This window comes from Balaenoptera musculus, chromosome 14 (genome assembly GCF_009873245.2).
Source record: "Balaenoptera musculus isolate JJ_BM4_2016_0621 chromosome 14, mBalMus1.pri.v3, whole genome shotgun sequence".
Classification (NCBI taxonomy): domain Eukaryota; kingdom Metazoa; phylum Chordata; class Mammalia; order Artiodactyla; family Balaenopteridae; genus Balaenoptera; species Balaenoptera musculus.
The window spans coordinates 33,274,242-33,298,530 of record NC_045798.1 but is presented as its reverse complement, the minus strand read 5'-3'; the positions used below and the strand labels follow the sequence as shown (position 1 = coordinate 33,298,530).

General features: G+C 41.4%; 1 protein-coding gene across 1 annotated transcript in view; it reads right to left on the bottom strand.

Annotated features, from left to right (window-relative positions):
* L3MBTL4 (L3MBTL histone methyl-lysine binding protein 4) overlaps positions 1–24,289 on the bottom strand; it is a 311,652-nt gene that overhangs the window by 166,834 nt on the left and 120,529 nt on the right. The window contains exon 13 of the mRNA XM_036823196.1: positions 6,545–6,659. Coding sequence (XP_036679091.1) covers positions 6,545–6,659 — 115 coding nt within the window. The remainder of the gene's footprint in view (positions 1–6,544; positions 6,660–24,289) is intronic.

Genomic DNA, 24,289 nt, shown 5'->3' with positions numbered 1-24,289 from the left:
TGGAACTTCCAGACTTCCAGCAGTCCAACCTCCCGAGCCCCGACCCCAGGGAGGGGAGAGGGGCTGGAAGTCAAGTTCAGTCACCAATGGCCAATGATTTAATCAGTCGTGCCTCCGTAATGAAGCCTCCACAAAAACCCCAAAGGATGGCCAGGTTGGCGAAACCCTGGAGACTGGGGGAGAGTGGGGCCTGGGGAGGGCAGGGGAGCTCCGACCCCTCCCCCAGACCTCACCCTGCACATCTCTTCCACAGGCTGTTCCTGAGTTAGACCCTTTTATGATGAACCAGTGACCTAGCGGGTAAACTGTTCCTCTGAGTTCTGTGAGCCGCTCTAGCAAATCAAACCTAAGGAGAGGGTGGTGGGAACCTCCCGATCTACAGCCAGTCCCCCGGCAGCACAGGTGACCACCTGGACTTGTGACTGGTGTGTGAACTGGGGATGGGGATGGGGGGGCAGGCATGTAGGACTGAGCCCTAACCTCCAGTAAACAGTGTTAGACTTGAGCTGAACTGTGGGACACCCGGCTGGTGTCGGAGAATTGCTCGGTGTGGGTGAAAAACCCACACACACATTGGAACTGAGTGCAAAACATATTCAGATTTTTATTTTAAAGAACGGCAACGTACTTTCATTCTTAGTTTCATGGGGCTTATGGGGCCTGCTTTTCTTAAGTCTAAGTCAGTCATTCTGAATTTTTCAAACTGTCCTACATGTCATTGCAAATTCGCTCGGAGACCAGCAGCCCCTTTACAGACAGTGCAATTATAACAAAGAACCATACTGGTTGTTTAAGTTTTAGGAAGTAAAGTCAACTCCCAATTTTCTGGATCAATGAAGAGAAACGGCGGCCTAGGGAGCAAATGTGCCTGCGCTCTTCACCCGGCCCCACTCCTTCGTGTGGGGTCACTGAGCCCAGACAACCAGCAGCAGGCATTACGGTGGTCAAGGCATTTCATCTCCCAAGCCTGCGAGTCCCAGAGGTGAAGTAACTCGCCCAAAGGCACAGGCAGTCAGAGCAGAATGGAAATGTAAACCCAAGTTTTTCTAACTCTGAAGTCTATCATCTTGCTTCTCAAGCTCGGTTAATTTCCAAAGCAAAAAACATCGGGCATCCCATTGCCTGGTGGATTTGTGGGTAAATGATTAATCATATAATAAAAGAAATGAGCTCTATTTAAACAAATTTAGCATTGAACGTGACCGGGATTACAGTTTCCAAACGCTATGACTAAAAAGACTGCCAAAAGGCAATGCTGTAGCTGCCTGAAGTTGGGCTTTTGGTTCTGATATTTTTGTATCTTTTTAAGGACATTCAGGGAATGCAAAGTCCAACAGAAAGATCCTGACACCTTAGTGCTAAATCTTAAGTATTTAATTTTGATTCTACTTGTAGAAAAAGTCCACCATGCAGGATTATATGTCAGATAAAACAGGAAAATTGTGCCCACGTGGCCTAAGAAAAGGAGATCTCAATCCGGCAGTGGACACAAGGTGAAGTGCCGGTTAGCACCTGGCTGGTAACAGAGGCTAAGAGGAAGTCATCGTCACCTGATCCTACAAGCTGGCACTCTTCCCAGCTGAATGGGGACATTCGAGTTTCACTCTCAAGAGGCTTTTCACAGTTACCTTTTCAAGAACTTACATTTGTCCTTTGTGATTGAATATTATGAATTATTAAATATCATGGTCTTGGCCAAAATACACTGCACAAACATTTCTACAGAAGCATGGGGCTATACAGCATGTACTACATCTTGGCTCAGTTTCTGCAGTGAGTATAAATATGTTGATTGAATGACATTAGAAATAGATACAAACTCATTTAGAAAAACAAACTTTTAATTAAGTCTAATAAAATGTGCATGAGAACCCAACAAATTCTAATTGTGCTTGTTACTTGTGGCATTTCCATCTTTAGAGCCACGGCTCTCCCTCCACTGGCCCAAGTCCCCTGTGCTCTTCTGAATCCAGGTCAACACCATTCTGAAAGCCTCGGTAGACTAGCCCTGTGTCATTCTGCTCTGTCTTCAAAAGCACGTTAGCTATCTACACCTAGTGTTGCTCGTCCATAGGCAGCTATGCGATTTTACTCTATTTCATCCCCTTCTAAACTGCACATCCCTCAGACATAAATTGGGAGGTCGCTGAAGAAAGAAAAAACTCATCTATTATATTTTTATATACTTGATTCCTTTGTTTCTAAGGCATTTATCATAATTCTGAGCTACAAATCTGCTGAAAAAGGGTCAAAGGAAAATATTCATAAAGAAAAATGGATGAGAAGAATCGATTTAAAAACTGTCTACCTCGGGGCTTCCCTGGTGGTGCAGTGGTTGAGAATCTGGCTGCTAATGCAGGAGACACGGGTTCGAGCCCTGGTCTGGGGAGATCCCCCATGCCGCGGAGCAACTAGGCCCGTGAGCCACAACTACTGAGCCTGCGCGTCTGGAGCCTGTGCTCCGCAACAAGAGAGGCCACGATAGTGAGAGGCCCACGCACCGCGATGAAGAGTGGCCCCCGCTTGCCACAACTGGAGAAAGCCCTAGCACAGAAACGAAGACCCAACATAGCAATCAATCAATCAATAAATCTTAAAAAAAAAAAAAAAAGAACTGTCTACCTCATACTTTCTTTGATTGCTCTTGTTTTCACAGAACACCCCTTGTAGACAACCTGCTGTGCTATCTTTTGTGAAAATTCACTAGAGTAAATCAATAAAACAGGTAAAGCTCAAGTCAGGTTCTGCCTCCACAAAATGATAGGGTAGATTGCATGATCGCTAAGCCTTTTTCCAGGGACTTCCCTCGTGGCGCAGTGGTTAAGAATCCACCTGCCAATGCAGGGGACATGGGTTCGAGCCCTGGTCCGGGAAGATCCTACATGCCGCGGAGCGACTAAGCCTGTGCGTCACAACTACGGAGACTGCGCTCTAGAGCCCACAAGCCACAACTACTGAGCCTGCGTGCCACAACTACTGAGCCTGCGTGCCACAACTGCTGAAGCCTGCACACCTGAAGCCTATGCTCCGCAACGGGCGAGGCCGCCGCGGTGAGAGGCATGCGCACCGTGGCAGGGAGTGAGCAACTGGAGGGAGACTGCGTGCAGCAGCGACGACCCAATGCAGCCAAAATTAAATAAGTTAAAATAAAAATTAAACCTTTTTCCAAGCCCTAAACGTTTAGTAGTCTTTGCAATGTTTGATTAATAAAGCTGTCATATTATATATAATAAAGCACTGAAGGCAACTGTTGAATCACATAAATATCACAGAAGTAAAACAACAGAGTACAAACAACGTCTGAAAGTTAAAATATCTGAAAATACCTTAAAATATCTGAAAATTAATGTTGGTAAGATGACTTTATCTGTTCACATGTGATAAAATGCTCTGTGTGATTTTATAGATCTACTTACGAAATGTATTGGGTTGGCCGAAAAGTTGGTTCAGATTTTTAGTAAGATGTTACGAAAAACCCAAACGAACTTTTTGGCCAACCCAATAATTACTTTGATCTGATTATCAAAGATATTGGACATACAAATTTGGTTTGAATTGTATGAGTAAATAAGATCAAAGCTTTGACTTAAAATAGCATGGGCAGTAAAAGATGATTTGACGTGGCTGTTTGTACAAATACACCCACAAGAGACGGGACAGGAGTGAAGAGGCTACACGTGGTCCGCACTGCGGAGCAAGTGCTCCTGCCAGCTCCTCACCACGCAGGCATCTGACACCAACTGCAGGGTGTGACTTTCTGTAAACAAAGTTAAGAGAGCAGAGTATAGCTGACGTATTGTCTTCAGAATCTTATGAGGCCAACGTTCAAGGCACTATGAGTAATTCTGTTTAGTATAAAGGAAGTAATTCTGTTCTTGGTGGAAAACGGTGGAAGGGTAAGGCACGAGGTGAGCAGAGGACAGACTGCGACAGGCCTGGTACATGTGAAGGAGTCTCAAGTCTAAAGATACTGCTAAGAGGTTAGATTTGGGTTTTACACAGACTATTACAGCAAAGAAACGAGACAAGATAGTTAGGAAGCTGTTGCAACATCAATGCTAGACCGTCAAATTTTGTTTTGCTGGAGGACCTAGACAAACCATTTGTCTTTACTTTCCAGTGGAAAAAGATTCTGTGATAAATAAGTAGGCAAATACATACTGGAGTAGGATTGTGTGTGTGTATGTGTGTATTTTTGCTTTAACAATGGGGCCATGGATGATATATATTGAACCACACTATGAACATGTCTTAAAGTCTAGGTACTTAAGAATTAATAAGACTAATGATGCAGATATGAATAATTACAAAAAATAGGGTTAAACAAGTAACCTATAATAAACTGTATTAATAATAATTAATCCAAACAAACACATTTATAACCAAAAAGCAAGCACAGCAGTAATACAATATCATGACCAACTGAAGACATCCAATTCCCCCAAATAATAGGGATTCCAATTACTCAAGTGCACATACTCAAAACAGGAGTCTTATAATATTGCCAGGAATACAATAAAGCCTAACTTAAGAGAAAACTAAATTTAAATACTTGGAAAACTCTAGTCACCTATTCATTTTAGCACAATTTCGAATTTTGTAATCCTTAATAATTCACATAGTTTTAGGTAAAAATGAAAATCTACAGAATGTTACATCATTTTCTGAGAGCAGCTAACACTAATTGAGCACATCCTGTGGGCCAGGCAGTTTTTGAGGTGTTATGCACGAATTTATCTCATTTCATCATTACAGATTATGAGACTGACACACTAATATCACCTCCATTTTCTAGATGAGGAAACAGGCACAGATCACACAGCTAAGCAAAGCAGTGATACTGAGATTCACATCTCAGCATTCTGACTCCAGATTTCACACGCTCAACCACTAGGCAATCCTGCCTCTAGAGCCTGAAATTTTAGATTGGGAGGATCAGTGTGACTCACTAACTAGCAAATTGCAGACCATATCCTGCAAACCATTTGTACCTATGATGAGAACTCAAATGCAATGGTACTGGGAAGGGGAAGAAGGGGTCAGAGATGGGTCCTGAGAAATTAAGAAAGAGAGCCATCAAGACTTGATGACTGGCTGTATGTGTGGGGTGAGGGAGGGGTAGGGAGGGAGCAGAGTCTAGAATGACTGCATGGGAAGCAGCAACTTTGGAATCAAGTAGCAACTACGGTAGAAAGACAAGCTTCTGGCTTGGGATGGAGCTGAGGTTCGATCCATAGACTTTGCGAAGCTGCTGAGACATTTGGGTCGAGAAGCCAGGTAGGCAGCCTGACCAAGGACCAGGCAATGGGTGAGGCGGAGTGAAGGTAGCTGTCTCTGTACCTGAAACGCTGATCCGGGCCCACCTCCCTTGAAATCCCTACTTGAGAAGCTTACTGGGATGAGGGACAGAATGTGCGTGCTGGTGGGTGGGGGGTGGTTCACATCAACCGAGAGACACCTCCCTGGCAAGATGGGATGCAAGATCAGGGAGAACAGAAAGTGGGCTCAGTAAAAAGCACAAAGCAAATATGCTAACCCTTCCCCCCTCCGTGGAACTGACCTTGTTCTCCCTGTTTTACATTCTCTGTATGCAGACCCTGCACTTGCTAATGCACTGCAAGTTACATGAGGACCTGCACCTCATCCATGTGTAGCTTTTGAAGAATCTAGCACAATGTCAAAATGTTTGTCAAGTTATTAAGTCAGTAATTCTCCTTATTTCTAAAAGAAGTTAGGGAATTCTTTCAAAGATGCAGTTAATCCTTTTAGATCTAAGGTTCAAGCATCACTGGGCTGGTTCATCCTCATTAACAGGATAGAAGGCTACCTTCACCCCAAGAAACCAAAGGGAGGACGATAGAAGCAGTGGGGGAACAAAGCAAACATAAGGATGGAGAGGGCTCGCACAATGTCTGAAGCTAGTTATTAGTCATGTCAGCCTAATCTGATCAGAGGAATCCTGCAGACGAAAGAATAAAATATTTTGGTTTGAGGTTTATTAGAATTTAGAATGGTTAATTACCTCCTTAACTTTAAGTACCTAGAAAGGCAGAAATAATGAAGATACCGATATAACAGAAGGTTGTCTTTTTTCCAATTTTTACAACTAAAATTTTCTTAATTGCTGAAATTTAAAATACTTCTGTTCTTCTAAAACTTTCTGAAACCTACTCTATAAAACAAAATCAATTAAGATAAGATGTTTAAGAAAACAAAAAGTACTTCAGCTAAAAGCAAAGGCCAAAATTAGATGGATTTAGACCTGGCTCAGTTTTCCAAACTAAAATGTGGAAAACAAAGATTCTGCCAGACAACATTATCAAAATAATTCCTTAATGTTGATAACTCTTCATTTATGTAGAGCATGTCTTTTGAGGCTTAATTGTGAATAACTGGCTTTCAGTGTAGCTATAGTGCTGATTAATCAATTCACCTATGTGATATCGAGCTTTAAAATACTTATAATGACATGAAATAAACAGCATTAAGATAGGCTCCAGGCTAAGTATTTAAAAAGCAACAACACAAAGAGCAAGATACTCACGATGTGGCACTTCCAGGGGATGACCTGTGACGTCACACCATCCGATTGGGTGAATGTCAGGGCTGTCTGTATCCATCCAGTAGTCATATTTGCGGTCCCAGCCATCAAAATGGACCTGTTGGAAATGAGAACTTAGTAATCAGTATATCACTATGCCTGTGTGAAAATATTAGAGAACATACCTCTGAAATTGAGATTAAAATTGTTTTAATCTCACATTACAGCTGAAACAATATTGAAACTGTGCTATGAAACAGCTTTCTAATCTAACCACCAAAGGCTGTTGTACCAATTTTTCCAAAAAATTTAAAAAGTTGTTACATTAAAAAATCTGTCAGGACTTCCCTGGTGGCACAGTGGTTAAGAATCCACCTGCCAATGCAGGGGACACGGGTTCGATCCCTGGTCCAGGAAGATCCCACATGCTATGGAGCAACTAAGCCTGTGCACCACAACTACTGAGCCCACGGGCCACAACTACTGAAGCCCATGTGCCTAGAGCCTGTGCTCCACAACAAGAGAAGCCACTGCAATGAGAGGCCCGCACACCGCAACAAAGAGTAGGCCCTGCTTGCTGCAACTAGAGAAAGCCCGCGTGCAGCAACAAGGACCCAACACAGCCAAAAATAAATAAATAAATTTATAAAAATAAATAAATAAAAATAAAAGTAAAAAATCTGTCAAGGATTAATTAGAATTTGAAAGGATAGGACGAATCCGTTTTCCCATCTAAGATATTTTATGATGTTGTTGAGAGAACACTTCCTGTTCTGCAGCCACTGCAAGAACAATGTCAGCATCCTCAACAATGAGAGTCACCATCTGACACCAGTATAAACCTTACACTGACAGGAAATATATGGAGTAGAGTAAGTAGAGTACAAGGAAGCAATAAATGTCAAAATCCTGACACATGAGAGATGGGGCCATTGAACCAAAAGAGGCAAAGAAAGCAGATAATCTGTGCTGCTAAGGTAGAAGGATTAAGAGCTATCTTAACAGCTATTAAAGGATGAAGTGTAAGTTGTCAGGAAACCTGAGGACACGACAAGGTAGAGCCTGGTCCAGCAAGCCTACTGGTTATCACTGTTTCACATCTCACCTACAAAACACACACACACACACACACACACACACACACACACACACATTCACATATATACAAACAAGTCTGAGAATAATTAAAATAAAACCCAATTTCTGAAACAAAAAGCAATTACTTCTGAAACTTATCACACTCCATGTTCTACAAGTTTCATAACTTGAAAGAATCAAGTTTATTTGTGAAGGCAAAAAAAAAAAAAAGAATGGTAGTATTTCATTGTTAAATAACTTTACTTATTCTCTCATGTATTTTCTGTTTCTATCAATTAAATGGAGAATCTATCCTTCTCAGTGCAAATAAAAAATTCCTCATTAATTCATACTTTGAATGAAAAGAGCAAGATGTATAGCGTTATAATAAACTGAGATGTAAGTATTATTACCCGCCCCCCACTCCTGCAAAAGAAAGGTAAAATTGTATGGAGTAAGTGCCAAATAAAATCCCAACATTTTTTTCTCAAGATCCATCTTTCCAAGTAAGTGGTTCTCAAAGTGTGGTTCCCAGACCAGCAGCATCAGTTATCACCCAGACAATGCAAATTGTCGGGCCCCAATCCAATCCTACTGAATGAGAAACACTAAAGCATGGGGCCTCAGGGTCTCTGTGTAAACGAGTCCTCCAGATGCATCTGATGCAAGCTTATGTTTGAGAACCACTAATCTTAGGAACAACGTTCAAAACAATACTTCTACCACACTGAGGCTTCTGCACATGACAGAGTAACAACTATAAAACTGGACAAAATATATGAAGTGGTGATTTCAGACACTGGACAACAGGCAGCACAGAAATGTGATCCCTAAGTGCACCAAGATGAGCCCCGAATGTCAGCCTGGAGACCATTTCCTCCCAGCAGCACAGGGAGGAGAAACATAAAAAAGGAGTTGGGCTGTGCTGAGGAGACAAAGATTACAGTTCAGAGCTGAGGAAGCAGCTGGAAATTGGAGGACAAAGACTGGAGAGGACAGAGCTCCAAGAAGGGGACCCCAGAAGTCTAGGTGGGCTGCTCACAGGACCTTGGCCAAGGGCTGGACTGCACATGTGCAAGGTGAGGCTTGGTGAAGCCAAGCAGAGAGCAGCTGATACAGAGCTGAGAGTGAGACAAAGACACTAGAGGACACACATCACTGGGAGAGTAGAGAGACCAGAGTGGAGAGAGCTCAATAATACCATGAGAATTTGACCGAGACACCAAAAAGTCCACAGTGTCGGAGTCAGAACCATGTCCTACATAACAGCTACTCTAGACCAGCCCTAAAAAAGGCTAAAATTAAGCCTCAACAAGATTAAGAAACTACCAGTAATTAACTGATAAAACAAACTACCCTTTTTAAAGGAAGACAAATACTCCCAACTCTGTACACTGTATCATTCATATGTCCAACGTACAATAAAAATTTATTAGACATGCAAATAATCAGGTGAATGTGAGCCATACTCATTTTTTTTTTTAAAAGCAGTCAATAGAAGGAGACCCTGAGTTGACCCAGATGTTGTAACTAGCAGACAACATCTATTTGTTGTTGGGACTTTAGCTATCAAAATAGGTTCAAGGGTTTAAAGGAAAAATGGCCTTGATGAGGGAACAGATAGGGAATCTGGGCAGTCAAATGGAAACTGTAAAAGAGAAACAAATGGAAATTCTACAACTGAAAAGCAAAATAAAAAATTTCTGGATGGGCTTAACAGACTGTAGGTGGCAGGATAAAAAGGTGAGTGAACATGAAAACAGATTCATAGAAATTATTAATCTCAAGTATATACAATAAAAGATTTTTAAAAATGAAAAGAGGCCAAGTACTTATGAGATAATATCAACTGGTCTAACATACATGTATCGGTATTTGGGGTCCAGAAGGAGAGGTGAACATGAAGCATAAATAATGGCCAAACAAGACAAAAGTTGAAAGAATAATGTCAAAAAATCTCCCTATTTTGTCCCCAAATGCCAATTTATAAGCTTAAGAAGAACAGCAAAACCCAAGCAAAATAAATAGAAAGGAAAAAAAAAAAAAAACCTAGGCAAATCATAGTCAAACTACTGAAAATGAAAGACAAAGGAAAAAATCTTGAAAGCAGTCAGAGAAGCACAACAAATTACATACAGAGGAACCATGACAGGAGTGTCAGCCAACCTCTCATTGGAGACAGCAGAGGCACGGAGACAATGAAATGACACAGTCAAAGCACTGAGAGGAAAATAACTGTCAACCTAAGATTTTAAATTTTATAAAAATATCCTTCAAAAAGGAGTAAAATAAAGGAATTTTATTTTACTGAAAAAACTGAAAAAGTAATCACCTACGGATTTGCACTACAAGAAATATTGCAGGAAGTATTTCAGCCTGAAAGTAAATATTACCAGGTGGAACAACAATTTTGGGAAAAAAATGAACAAAGTAGGAAAATCCATTCTATCTGAGCTCTACACTTACTGTAACGCCACAGTCTTAAGACAGTGTTGTTCTGGCATAAGGATAGACAAATATATTTTTGGAACAGAATAGTGTACATACATTGACATATATATACAGTCAATTGCTCTTCAACAAGCACAACAAGGGTATTCAATAAGGAAAGGCCAGTCTTTTCAACAAATGGTACTAGATCCACTGGATATCCACTAGTGAAAACAAAATGAACCCGCTGACAACTACCTCACATCCCACGTACAAATTAGTCTGAAATGGATTATAGACCTAAACATAAAAGCTAAAACTATCAAACTCAGGAAGAAACTTAAGATAAAATCTTTATAATAGTAAGATAATCAAGAATTTCTTAACATAAAAACAGCATTACCCATAAATGAATAAACTGATAAATTCAATTGTCATCATAATAAAAAGCTTAAGTTCTTCAAAATCATCATTAATAAAAAGGAAAACTAAGCCATAGGCATTTGTAATACATTTACCGTAGAAAAGACTTAACAACCCAATAAATAATGGGTAAAAGACTTGAAGCTTCTTGGAAAAAAAGAAGGTTCATGAATGGTCAATAAGCAGATTAAAAAATCCTCAACATCCTTATTCATAAGAGAAACCAAAATGACCAGCTATTACACACCATAAATTAAATGACTGACAACACCAATTACTGGCAAGGCTGTGGAGCTCCCAGAACATTCACACAATGTCAGTGGGGCGGTAAAATTGTACAATCACTTTAGGAAATGGTTTACTAACATTAAATTGTAAATCTAAGTAAGTGCCTACTCTGCGATGCCTGGAAATTCCACCCAAAACAGATGAAAATACAAAGCCGTGTGAACAAGTGTTCCTTGCGGTTTCATTCAGAACAGCCAAAAGCTGGAAACAACCTAAATGCCCAACCCCAGGTGAATATCCATTCACAAACAAGCGTGGTATATGCATACAATGACCACTGTCACCAATAAAAAAGGATGAACTGTTTATTCACACATGAACATGCATCAGTCAAACAGACACCATGTTGAGCACAGAGGACAGACTCGGGAGAGTGCACATGGTGTGTTTCCTTTGATGCGAAGCTTGACAACAGTCACAGAAAGCCCTGGCTGTCTGGGAGGGGGCGGGGAGCAGCTCTGACCACAAAGGAGCACAAAGGAAACTTCTGTGGTATTGGAAATGTTCCAAATCTTGATTGGGGTGGTCGTTATATAGGATATACATTTCTCAAACTCATCAAAATCCACACCTAAAATCTGTACATTTTATTGTTTGTAAATTATATCTCAATAGAGCTATTAACATTTAAAATATTTCTACATTCAGCTGCTGTCATACAGGGCTGGCTGTTCTGATCTGGTACTATATTTATTTATGGTGATATTTCCGTACTCTGGACACAGCCAAACTGCATGTGACTACCAGTACCAGGCAACTAAGCAGTCCAGCTGTGAAAGGGCAAAACTGGCATCCTTTCCAGAATGACGCCTGCTGCTTTGGATTTACCAGTAGACAGAAGTTTATGTAAGTGTGTATAATGTAGTGAAGGAGAAAGAGAAAATTTTCTCAAGCTTTAATATTTCAACCCTTTCAATGTCCTTCTCTTTTAATTTTGCAATGCAATCGTTTATGTTTCAAAAGCAAGGAAACCACCTCTCAACACAAACAAGGCAGGTCAAGCGCTCCAGCCAGATCCTGCGTACAGGAGAGCAAGGCCTTTCTATTTCAGCTATTGGACCCGAACCTGGGAATCCTACTGTGGACTTTAGGTCTAAAACAGAAACAGTAAAAAGATAATATCTTAAAAAAATGTTTCGAAAGCAGATAGACATGATTTTTTTATGTACTCTATTCAACATTTTCCCCTTATGTTCATTAAGAAATATTAAATTATTCTTTCCAAGGCTGTATGTAATTACTTACAATGAAAACAGTGGAAATTTGAAATACCCCTTCCTAATCCAATGATATGAGGCACCCACCCCTACAAGGGCCATCTAAACTTGGAATATATAACCAAATTCTGTATTCATATGTGTCTTTATGAAAGATATTTTCATATCTTTGGATCTTCATAACTTTGGAGGAAAATCGAATTTTAAGAATTCTAACCAGATGGTCATGTTACTAAAGGAGAGTGGCACTTTAAGGATATTTACAAAGAGTCCTTATGTAAAGCAAAGAATAATTTTGAAAACCAAATCATCTCCAGCACTGTATTTCATACATTTATGATTTTTCACGTATTTGGGTTTGCATAAAGCTAAGTAAATATAGACAGCCTTCTTGCTCAGATTTTGATAAACTGGAAAACAAAGGTCAGAAAGTCAAATTGGCCACTGTCTCAAGTTCTTATCCTTAAACAGACAGTAATGCTTCCTGATGGGATTACCACTATATGCATTAGTTATCAAATGGTTGGTAAAATAACTTGGACACTTAAGCACTAGGTCAGCATATAAAAAACCAAGGGCGAATCCTTCGTGTAAACCCAGAGCTGGCCATCATCTGGACTGGTACTGTCCTTCTGGCTCTGCCTCATCATTTCCCGTCCAGAACCCACACCAGGGACTTTCCCCGGACCCCGGAGCTTGGCCACCCTGCCTCCGTCATCCTGCCGCCCTCAAGACTCCTGGCACCTTGGCTCACACACTGTCACACCTCGAAAACCATCAGCTGAGTAAGATGCACGACGGTAATTATCGCTCCTCGCTGCCCCTTTGGGTAATTGGAAAATAAGCAGTTATTTATCTATTGAGGAACAGGGGAGCTAAATTTAATGCTCAATCACAACAATTTCATTAGCCTAAGTGATTATTATACTTGTTTGCTCCTGCTATATGGTTTTAAAAATTTTAATTTCCATTTTAACAGCCTCACCGGGTATGTGTATTTTATTGTCAGAGGTCTCAAATCTATTTTTAAAGGCTTATGGTGAATGAATTATAAGCACTTACAGGTATGATGTGAACTTATTTAGAAAGAGGTTCTACTGCACCTGAACCCGTCTACCTTTAAATGAATACATTTTCAGTTAACTAGACTTAGCCTTAAATTTCATTCTAGAAAGAAGAACTGAGTTTTCATATATTATTCCAATACCCATTACTCATAACTAGTGGTGCTAATAAGACCACAGTAAATCTTGCTTCCAATGGTGAAGAGCTCTGCTGTGGGTCGGGTGGGGGACACAGGAATAGCACTGAGGACAGACATCTGTTCGCGGCAGGACGAGAATGCTCGTGTCGCGCCTTCAAAACACTCCACAGTGTAAGAGCAGGCATGTCTGGTAAGGCAAAGGGATTCACTTTTGTTGTGTGCCTACATATTCCAGGCATAGTTGTGAAATATATATATATTCTCATTTAATGACCACTATACATTGTTTTCATAGATGATGAAAAGGAACCTTTTAGGAGGTTTGCAGAGATCAGACAGCCAGTAAACGGCAAAGCCAGACTTAAGCTGAGAACAGTTTACTGAGAGAACCACCCAAGAATAAAAATTGTGAGGCTATTTGGGAACACTCTATCTAAGAATCTATTGTAGCAGAGATAAATTACATTTTTAAAATATAAAAAGGCATTTTCTGCCATTTGCAGTGACATGGATAGACGTAGAGATTGTTATACAAGAGTGAAGTAAGTCAGAAAGAGAAAGACAAATATCGTATAATATTGCTTATATGTGGAATCTAGAAAAGTGGTACAGATGAACTTATTTGCAAAGCAGAAACAGAGTCACAGATGTAGAAAACAAACTTATGGTTACCAAGGGGGGAAAAGGGGGTGGGATGAATTGGGAGATGGGGATTGACATATACACACTACTATGTATAAAATAGATAACTAATGAGAACCTACTGTATAGCACAGGGAACTCTACTCAAATGCTCTGTCGTGACCTAAATGGGAAGGAAATCTAAAAAAGAGTGGATACATGTATACGTATAACTGATTCACTTTGCTGTAGGGCAGAAACTAACACAACATTGTAAGGCAACTATACTCCAATAAAAGTTAATTTAAAAATATAAAAAGGCATTTTCATAACAAAACAAAGCAACATGGAATACCACGGGTCTGCCGTCCAGAACTACCTATACTTTCACACATTAAACATTAATTCCATGTTGAGCCAATCTGCTTATGTGTCTATCCAGACAAGAACTGACATGGAGGGACCATGAAGGAAAAGAATTGCAATAAAAAAGTGAATATACCTTTTTTTTTTTAAATTGGAGTATAGTTGCTTTACAATGCTGGGTTAGTTTCTGCCGCACGGCGAAGTGAATCAGCCATAAGCACACACACATCCCCTCTCTCTTGGACCTCGCCCCGCCATCCCACCCATCTAGGTCTTCACAGAGCACAGAGCTGAGCTCCCTGTGTTTTACAGCAGGTTCCCACTTAGCTATCTATTTTACGCATGGTAGTGTATATATGTCAGTCCTACTCTCTCAGTTCGTCCCACCCTCCCCTTCCCTCCCTGTGTCCACATGTCCATTCTCTATGTATGCGTCTCTATTCCCGCCCGGGAAACATGCTCATCTGTATCATTTTTCTAGGTTCCACATATATGCATTAATATACGATATTTGTCTTTCTCTTTCTGACTTACTTCACTCTGTATGACAGACTCTAGGTCCATCCACATCTCTACAAATGACCCAATTTCGTTCCTTTTTATGGTTGAGTAATTATACTCTAAAAAACTACCCTCGCTGCATATTAGCTCTGTTTGACATAGATACACAGGGGTTAAGAAACGTGCCCGGCATTCCCAAGTCACTGATCGTGATTTGAAAACCCTGGCTCCCCTGAGCTACTGCTCCGTAGTTGGAACTGTTGCCCCTACGTTCCTTCCCACTCTTGGAAAATTAGCTCCATTCCCTTCCCTGCTAACTGCCCCCAAAGCTCATCTGCTTTTTCACAAATACAACTGCTTCATCTTTCATCTAGTCCATTCCTATAATAAGTACTATCGAAAAAAACTTTTAATCATTAAACTGGAAAATCAATGGTTTCACTATAGCTATTCTAAAATTCTTTCTTTTTCAAGGCCACTGCCCAATTCATCATATTTCTTGGGCAGTGGTTTTCAAAATTTAGAAATGAGCAAAATACCAACTTTTCCCTGCCCCTGCCAGGACTTGAATTTGGGGCTGGGGGAGTGGATGTCAGGAATAACGCCTGGAAATCACTTTTAACTACACATCCTAGATTATTCTGCTGAAGATGGTTTTTGGATAAAAATTTTTGAAATGCCTCTTTAGTGCGTCACCATGGCAACAAGTTGTTAATCAACTGAAGTTGCCATCAAACTCACAATTACAGCCAAAGCAATCAAAATAACTTAATTTTTTTTAAAGTGATAGACTTTTAAAGAAAATTTTGTAAGACAATTAGTCCAAGAGAAACGTGGTTGAGGGCATAATGCAGAGGACATTCAACTCCAAATGTTTCCATTTGTGATAAATACGTCTATATGTTTCCACTTCTCCATTTCTATGGTTACTGTTTTAACAAATACAATTAGTTTTTCCCATAAGATATGTTTTTCCCACAGGATTCCTGCAAGAAATAAAAATGCCAAATTTCTAACAGCATCCCCAAGGCTTTAATCCTTGTTAACAGATCTTTAAATATTTCATCAGAGTTGTGCATAAAACAGCCACATTTGGGGCTCCATGGCCACAGATCTGTGGGTAAATGTCTCAGGAAGAAAAACCTCCTTCATAAGCTGTGTGAGGACAAACTATCTCAAAATCAGTTTATGGTTATAACTAACATAAATATTTTCAAAAGCTCTGCTGTAAGATCTGTAAAGTTTTAAGCACCAAGGCGGTGCTGGCTGCAGGTTCCCTGTGAATGTAAAGGCCGTTCCCGGTGCTCCTTCCCCAGGCTGCCACCCTTCCCCCGACTTGGGGCACCGGCCTTCGCAGTGGACACTGTTTCAGCATGTGCCCTTTAGTCGTCCTCATGTGATGGATTTCCACTTTGGATCCTATATCAAATTATCAAAGATTTTCTATTAAATCACACACTACAGGCTACCTACTAGATATCCTGGGTTCAGTTCCAGACCACAGCAATAAAGCGAATATTGCAATAAATTGTCACACCAATATTTTGGTTTCCCAGTGCATATAAAACTTACGTTTGCACTATACTGTAGTCTTTTAAGTGTACAATAGCATTATGTCTGAAAAAAACAATACATACTTGACCCTTGAACAACATGGGTTTGAACTGTGCGGTCCACTCATATGTACTTTTTCACTAAATAGGTACTACAGTCCTGCAGTGTCCCCCTGGTTGAACCTGCAGGTGCAGAACCATGGGTACAAAGGACTGTAAAGTTATATGTGGATGTTCAGCTGCTCAGCGGCTGGCACCCCAACCCCTGCATTGCTCAAGGGTCAACTGCACGTACCTTAATTAAAAAGTTATGATGTTGGGGCTTCCCTGGTGGCGCAGTGGTTGAGAATCTGCCTGCCAATGCAGGGGACACGGGTTCGAGCCCTGGTCTGGGAAGATCCCACATGCCGCGGAGCAACTGGGCCCGTGAGCCACAACTACTGAGCCTGAGCGTCTGGAGCCTCTGCTCCGCAACAAGAGAGGCCGCGATAGTGACAGGCCCGCGCACCGTGATGAAGAGTGGCCCCCACTCGCCGCAACTGGAGAAAGCCCTCGCACAGAAACGAAGACCCAACACAGCCAAAAATAAACATAATAAATAAATAATAAATAAAAATTTAAAAAAAAAAAAAAAGTTATGATGTTGGAAAAATGGCACCAGTAGACTTGACCAATGCAGGGTTGCCGCAAATCTTCACTTTGTAAAAAACACACAATATCTGCGAAGTGCAATAAAGTGAAGCATAATAAAACCCCTAATCCAAAAGGGACTCAAGCTGCTTACAGCAGAATATAGGATTTCTTGTTAAGAGTAGTAGGACATGAGTCACGTGAAAGAGAAGAAAAACTGGTTAGGTCTTGAGGCACCACATAACTTACTGTCCAAATGGGACCTTTTTTTTTTTTTTAATAAATTTATTTATTTATTTTTGGCTGCATTGGGTCTTCGTTGCTGCACGCGGGCTTTCTCTAGTTGCAACGAGTGAGGGCTACCCTTTGTTGCGGTGTGCAGGCTTCTCATTGCGGTGGCTTCTCTTGTTGCGGAGCATGGGCTCTAGGCACGTGGACTTCAGTAGTTGTGGCACGATGGCTCAGTAGTTGTGGCACGCGGGCTCTAGAGCACAGGCTCAGTAGTTGTGGCGCATGGGCTTAGTTGCTCAGCAGCATATGGAATCCCCCCGGACCAGGGCTCAAACCCGTGTCCCCTGCATTGGCAGGTGGACTCCCAACCACTGCGCCACCAGGGAAGTCTGAAATGGGGCATTTTTAAGAGTAAGAGGGAGCAAGCATTATTAACGATTACACAATTACAACAGGCATAATCCAGGACTATCCCAGGTAAGCCAGGATATGTAATTTCTCTCGGTTGTCTAAGGATGATTGCTGCAAATAAATAATTCCCAGAAAACAAATGGCAAAGGTGAAACAGTACACAATTCCAATTATAATATGGAAAAACACACACCAGTTAGTCTAAAAGTTCCAAAATTTCCACTGATAGGAATTCATTGTACAGACATTTATACATTAGGAACATTGAGTAACTCAACGGGCAGTGACATAGTGCATGAATAATGATACCAGGATAGTATCAGCAAAATGGAAGTGTGTATATAAACACACACATACAGGAGTACTTGTGAACTGAGTGTATCATGAGCACTGTTTCTAAAATTCTGAGCCATGGGTGGATTAGATATTTATCCTATCTATTCTTATAATTTACCTGTTAGTACAACATCAACTTTATTGGCAGGAAGTCCTAAATTGGTCATGTAGATAACTGAGAGTTTTAATCATGAATGCATGTTGCACTTTGTCAAATGCTTTTTCTGCATCTATTGATACGACCATGAGATTTTCCCTTTTTTTTAGGCTGGCTGATGTGATGGATTACATTGATTTTCCAATGTTGAACCAGCCTTACATACCTTGGATAAATCCTACTTGGTCATGGTATGTAATTCTTCTCATATGTTGTTGGATTCAGTGTGCTAGTACTTTGTTGAGGATTTTTGCATCTACATTCATGGCAGATATTGGTCTGGAGTTTTCCTTCCTTATACCGTCATTGTTGGTTTTGGTATCAGGGTTAATGTTGGCCTCACAGAATGAGTTAGGGAGCATTCCCTTTCCTCCTATCCTCTGAAACAGACTGTGGAGAAGTGGTATAATTTCTTGCTTAGATGTTTGATAGAATTCACCAGTGAACCCATGTGGACCTGGTGCTTTCTGTTTTGGGAGGTTATTAGTCACTGACTCAATTTATTTAATAGACACTGGCCTATCGGCTCGTCTGTTTCTTGTATGAGTTTCGGCAGACGGTATCTTTCAAAGAATTCGTCCACTTCATCTAGGTTATCAAATTTGTGGGCACAGAGTTGTTTATAGTATTCCTTTATTATCCTTTTAATGTCCATGGCATCTATAGTGATGTCCTCTTTTCATTTCTGATATTTGTGTCTTCCCTCTTTTTTTCTTAGTTAGCCTGTTTAAAGGCTTGTTGATTTTATTCGTCTTTTCAAAGTACCAAGTTTTGGTTTCCTTGATCTCTACTGATTTCCTATTTTCAATTTCATTGACTTCTGTTCTAATTCTTATTATTTCTTTTCTTCAGCTTACTTTGAATTTAATTTGCTCTTCTTTTTCTAGTTTCCCAAAGTGGAAACTTAGATAACTGATTTTAGATCTTTCCTCTTTTCTAATATACACATTCAATGTTATAAATTTCCCTCTAAGCACTGCTTTCACTGCATCCCACAAATTTTAATAAGCTGTGTTTTTATTTTCATTTAGTTCCAAATAATTTTAAAATTTTTCCTTGAGCTTTCTTTTCTGAACAATGTGCTATTTAGATGTGTGTTATTTAATCTCCAAGTATTTTGGGGGATTTTCCAGTTATCTTCCTGTTTTTGATTTCTAGTTTAATTCCATACAATGTCTGAGACAGATACCGTATGTTTTCTATTCTTTTAAATTTGTTAAGGTATGTTTTATGGCCCAGGATGTAGTCTATCTTGGTGAATATTCCATGTGAGTCTCAGAAGAATGTGTATTCTGTTGTAGTTGAATGAGATAGTCCATCAACAGTTGACTGAAGGTTTTATTCAGGGTTCAACTATATCCCTACTGATTTTCTGCCTGCCGCATCTGTCCACTTCTCAGAGAGGGGTGTTGAGGTCTCCAATTATGATAGTGATTCATCCATTTCTCCTTGTGGTTCTATTAGTTTTGTCTGGTGTTGTCTGATGCTCTGTTGTTGGGTAGAAATTTGGAGAACTGACAACTTTATCACTATCTCTTCCCATGACACACATGTTACTCCTTCTATAATTGTCCCACAGTCCTTGGGTATTCTAGTTTTTTTCTTTGTTATCTTCACTTTTCAGTTTTAGAGATTTCTACTGAGATATACTCTAGCTCAGAGATTCCTTCCTTAGCAATGCCCAGTCTACTAATAAACCCATCAAAGGCATTCTACATTTCTGTTACAGTATATTTTTTTAATCTCTGGTATTTCTTTTGGTTCTTTCTTAGGGTTTCCATCTCTCTGCTTATATTGCCCATCTGTTCTTGCATGCTGTCTACTTTATCCATTAGGACCCTCAGCACATTAATAGTAATTAGTTTTAAATTTCCAGTCTGATAGTTCTAACAACCATGCCATGTCTGGTTCTGATGCTTGCTTGTCTCTTCAAATTGTGGTTTTTGCCTTTTGGTATACCTTGTAATTTTTGTTTTTTTTGTTTTTGGATAGATGGCTATAATGTATCAGGTAAAAGAAACTGCTATAAACAGGCGTTTACTAATGTGGTGGTGAGGGGGAGGGGAGGAGATGCATTCTACAGCCTGTGCTGAGAGCTTAGGCTGTCAGTGAGCCTGTGCCTCTGGACAGTGACCTTCTCCACTATTCTCAGTTTTGCTCCCCTCCCTCAGGAGGGTCAGGGTGGCTAGACCTGGCTGCATCCCCACCAAGTCAGTTAGGCTCCGATAATGCCCCAGCAGGGTAGGCTCTGGTTAAGGAGTTTCCCCTAAGGGTAGGCCTTGTTAAGAAGAACCAAGTGCTCTGATATATTCCAAAATGGTTCCTTTGCCCCTCCCCGTGCCAGATGTGTGAGGGGAACTTTCTCCCGTGTTCGTGGTGGTTGAGCTCCTGGTCAAACTTGGTCTAGCTCCTATTGGTAAATCTCACAGTACCGTGGGTGCCCCGCCCATGACTGGGCCCCAGGAGTATTGAGCTCTGGGTTGTCCACATGGAGCCTCCAGTAAGTCATCAATTAAGGTTCAGGTCTTCCTGCCCCAACCCTGGTTCCCAAGTTGGCTTCTGCTCACGATTCTCTGTTCCAATACGCCATGACTCCCTGTGTCCGCCCGCCTGTCTCTCCAATCTTGGGGAGAGTGGTTTGCCCTGTGTCCTCCCCACACTTTTGGATCCAAGAAGAGCTGTTGATTTCAGTCTGTTCAACTTTTTACTTGTTGTTAGAACACAGTGACAACTTTCAAGCTCCTTCCATGTGGAATTCAAAACTGGAAGTTTCTTCTAATTTTTTTTGTCACCAGTACCAGATAATATCTGGAGTATATTTGTCGAAGCACTTTAACACTCTATTTGTTGGACAAATGAACAAACAAGTGCATGTATAAATTCAAGTATCCCCATTCAGATTATGTAAACATTATCGAACAAATATATCTAAATAGCCCATTTAAGTTTAACCTAAACCTTATCCATTTCTTTTATAGACCTACCTTCTGAGCTACCAACACATTTTTTCCTTTCTAGTAAGGCGATATTGAAACACATGAAAGTGCTTAAACTTCTTTTGAGCCATTTATCCTTTTGGAGTACGAAGGGGACACATGAGCCTCTTGGTTATGACAGCTAATGTGTTGTGGGTAAACAAAAACTTTGATCTAACTAAAATTGTGATCTCTCCACACTGAGAGGATGGATGGAAGGAAGAGCATGTCTGTGGGGAGGAGGCACGGGGAGGGGGAAGAGGCTCCATCTACATCGAGAGAATCCCACTCCAAGTCAAGACATTGCAAAACAAGCCTATGTTTAGAGTCACAGACAAACACCATAACAATTAGCTAAAATAAAGGAAAGTGGTTGCCTCTGCAGAGGGGGAAATGTGGGAGATGGAGGTCCTGGGACTAGTGTTTAATAACAAAACTTGGAGAATTAGGTTTTGCACTTTGTGTAAGTGTAACTTTGATAAAAGTAAAAACCAACTCTAAGATGGGCAACCTAGTTAATGTCTCTGTCGTTGTTACGTAAGGAACACAAGAAAAGAAGCAGGGTTTTAGTGTTTGTTTGTTTGATTTATTTTCATTGAAGGGGAATTCTATTTGGATTTTGTTAAATTTGAAGTGTCTACAGGATATTCAGGTGAAAATGTCTTGCAGACAAATGAAATTCCTGAATCTTGGTCAAGAAAGGAGTCATAAACACAGAGATGACAGAAGAAGCCACAGGTGTGATGTATTGACAAAGAAACAAGGTGAGAAATGCATAGAGAAATAGGCAGCGCTAGATGGGATATTCTCTCTTCTTCACTCTGGATCCACATGGTGCCAAGGAAACTGACCATCAGGGATGGCATCAAACCTGCCTCTGTCCGCAGGTTTCTGGTTGGGATTTGGCCAATGAGATGTATCAGCAGAGTCTAAAAGGACAGGCGGAGAGGAAGGTGGATGCTAACCGAGGCCTCCTTCTGTTTGGCGGTGATTTTTCCTACCTGAGGCCGGGCTCCTGCCTGGGCCCTCCGGGGGCCAGCCCCTCCTCACTGGCTTCTCTCAACCCTGCCCCGGACGTCATAAACTGCCCTCGGATCCCGACTGAGAGATGTCTACACAGAAATCCTGTGGAATTCCAGCCTAAGTGGGCAGAGGAATGACAAGCAATGAAGAGCCCTAAGACAAGAAGGTGGAGATTCAAGACAGGACAGTGAAGAAAAGCCGAGGGAGGGAGGGCTGGTTCACAAGGTGTGGTCAGCTGTGCCATGGCCACAGGAGAGACACGGGAGAGCCTACGATGCCCACAGAGGGCACGGCAGCCGCAGCAAGGTGACGGGTCTCGGTCTGAAGAGTGAGTAGGTACAAGAAAGAAAACAAGTGTAAGACACGCTTTCATAACCCTGGTGGCATAGCAATCGAGCTTCCTCAGGAAGGACGTGGTGAGGACTGCACAGCTCGGTCCCGTGATGGGGAGACGCTGCAGAAAGTGACTGGAGGGGCTTCCCTGGTGGAACAGTTAAGAATCCACCTGTCAATGCAGGGGACACGGGTTTGAGCCCTGGTCCAGGAATATCCCACATGCCGCGGAGCAACTAAGCCCATACGCCACAACTACCGAGCCTGCGCTCTAGAGCCCGTGAGCCACAACTACTGAGCCTGCGGGCCTAGAGCCTGTGCCCCGCAACAAGAGAAGCCACCGCAATGAGAAGCCCGCGCACCGTAACGAAGAGTAGCCCCTGCTCGCCGCAACTAGAGAAAGCCCGCGCGCAGCAATGACGACCCAACGCAGCCAAAAATAAATATATAAAACAAATTTAAAAAAAAGAAAGAAAGAAAGTGACTGGAGATGGTGGTGAAGAAACGGGATGGAAATGGGATAAAGTGACACCATCTCAGGAAAGAGAAGCGGCGGCTTTCTCTGAGGCATGTGTGACCGGTACGCATGGCAAAGCCGGAGGGATGAGAAGTTGAGGGCGAACACAGGGTGGTCTCCAGACTCCCAGGCGCATCAGAGGCCAGGTCCTTGGCTGAGGCTGAGGTGGTACGAGGTCAGAGAGGCGAGTCAGGGCAGCAGATTATAAACCGGCAGAGGCACCATCCTTTCTGTTGATGTTTTGTCCCGTGGTGGACGGAGGTCTGGAGGAGAGCAGCGTGCGTGTAGACACTGCACCGAGGAAGCTAAAAGCCCCCCCAAGGCGTGCACCCGCCCTGGATGGGGAAGCCGGGGAGGCCGGCACGAGAGCTGGGTGTAGGTGAGGCTGTGGATCGGGAGGCGACAGGGACACTAAACAGACAGAAGGCCCTGCTCAGAAACTGCCATTCCAGACCTTAAAATCTCAAAAAACAAGCCGCAGGTGTGATGCCACAGCCCAAAACGGAGAGATGGGGCAGGCAGCGGGAACAGGACACGCACCAAAGGCTGGCATCAACCATTCTGTCTTCTCTGCTCCAGCCTGGGTTACTGATGACATGCATGAAAACAGTAGTGCATTTAGAAAAAGGATATTACCGTCCATTCATACTCAGAGTAAGTGCGTGCAAGCCCCAGATGTTTATTTTTAGCAAATATATTTGAGGTATCATTTTTTTAATCGTTTGTTTAGTCTCTTTTTACAAAAAAAGAAACAACTTATATTTCACTCCAACATTACTCAGTTCAAAGGTTTTCGTCTAAAAAGTCAAATCATAATAGATGAAGATCCTGGCTCTATTTCAACACTAATATCTATGGTTAGTAGGTTTCATTTACATACTGATTATGTTCATGTCATATGAAGTACGCCAGGTCATTCGAATAAATGTATATTGTTTCTAAAGAACAAAGAGATGGGGCTCAAAACTGTGTTATGACTTTAAAATTCTGTACAATTTTCTCATATTTACATGTACCGCGCCCTCTGAAACAGGTAATCCATCCAGTCGACTGCAGGAGCCTTCTCCTCTTTTCATGTATAACTGAGTAATTATCTCAACCACAACAATGCGTTCTGAAAATGGATTAAATTTCTGGAGAAAATAAATAATGTTCAAGCCAGTGAATAACTTTCAAGCAACGGAGGAGAATGAATGTTTGTAATTAACATGTTTGCTCATGTTTTCTACATTTGTGTTTGTAATTCAACATCAGAAATCTAAATTTTTTCTGTTGAAAATATAGTTGCTGGCCCAGAGGGCTCCTGGTACAGAAAAAAAAACAGAAAACAAAAACCAACTATTCACGACAACGTGGCTTCTGCCCTCTAAAACTGCAGGCCACACAGCTTAACGTAATGTAAAATAAAGTATCATACAAAGGTCTAATCTTCTCAAGCTAGTTATCTAGTTTATT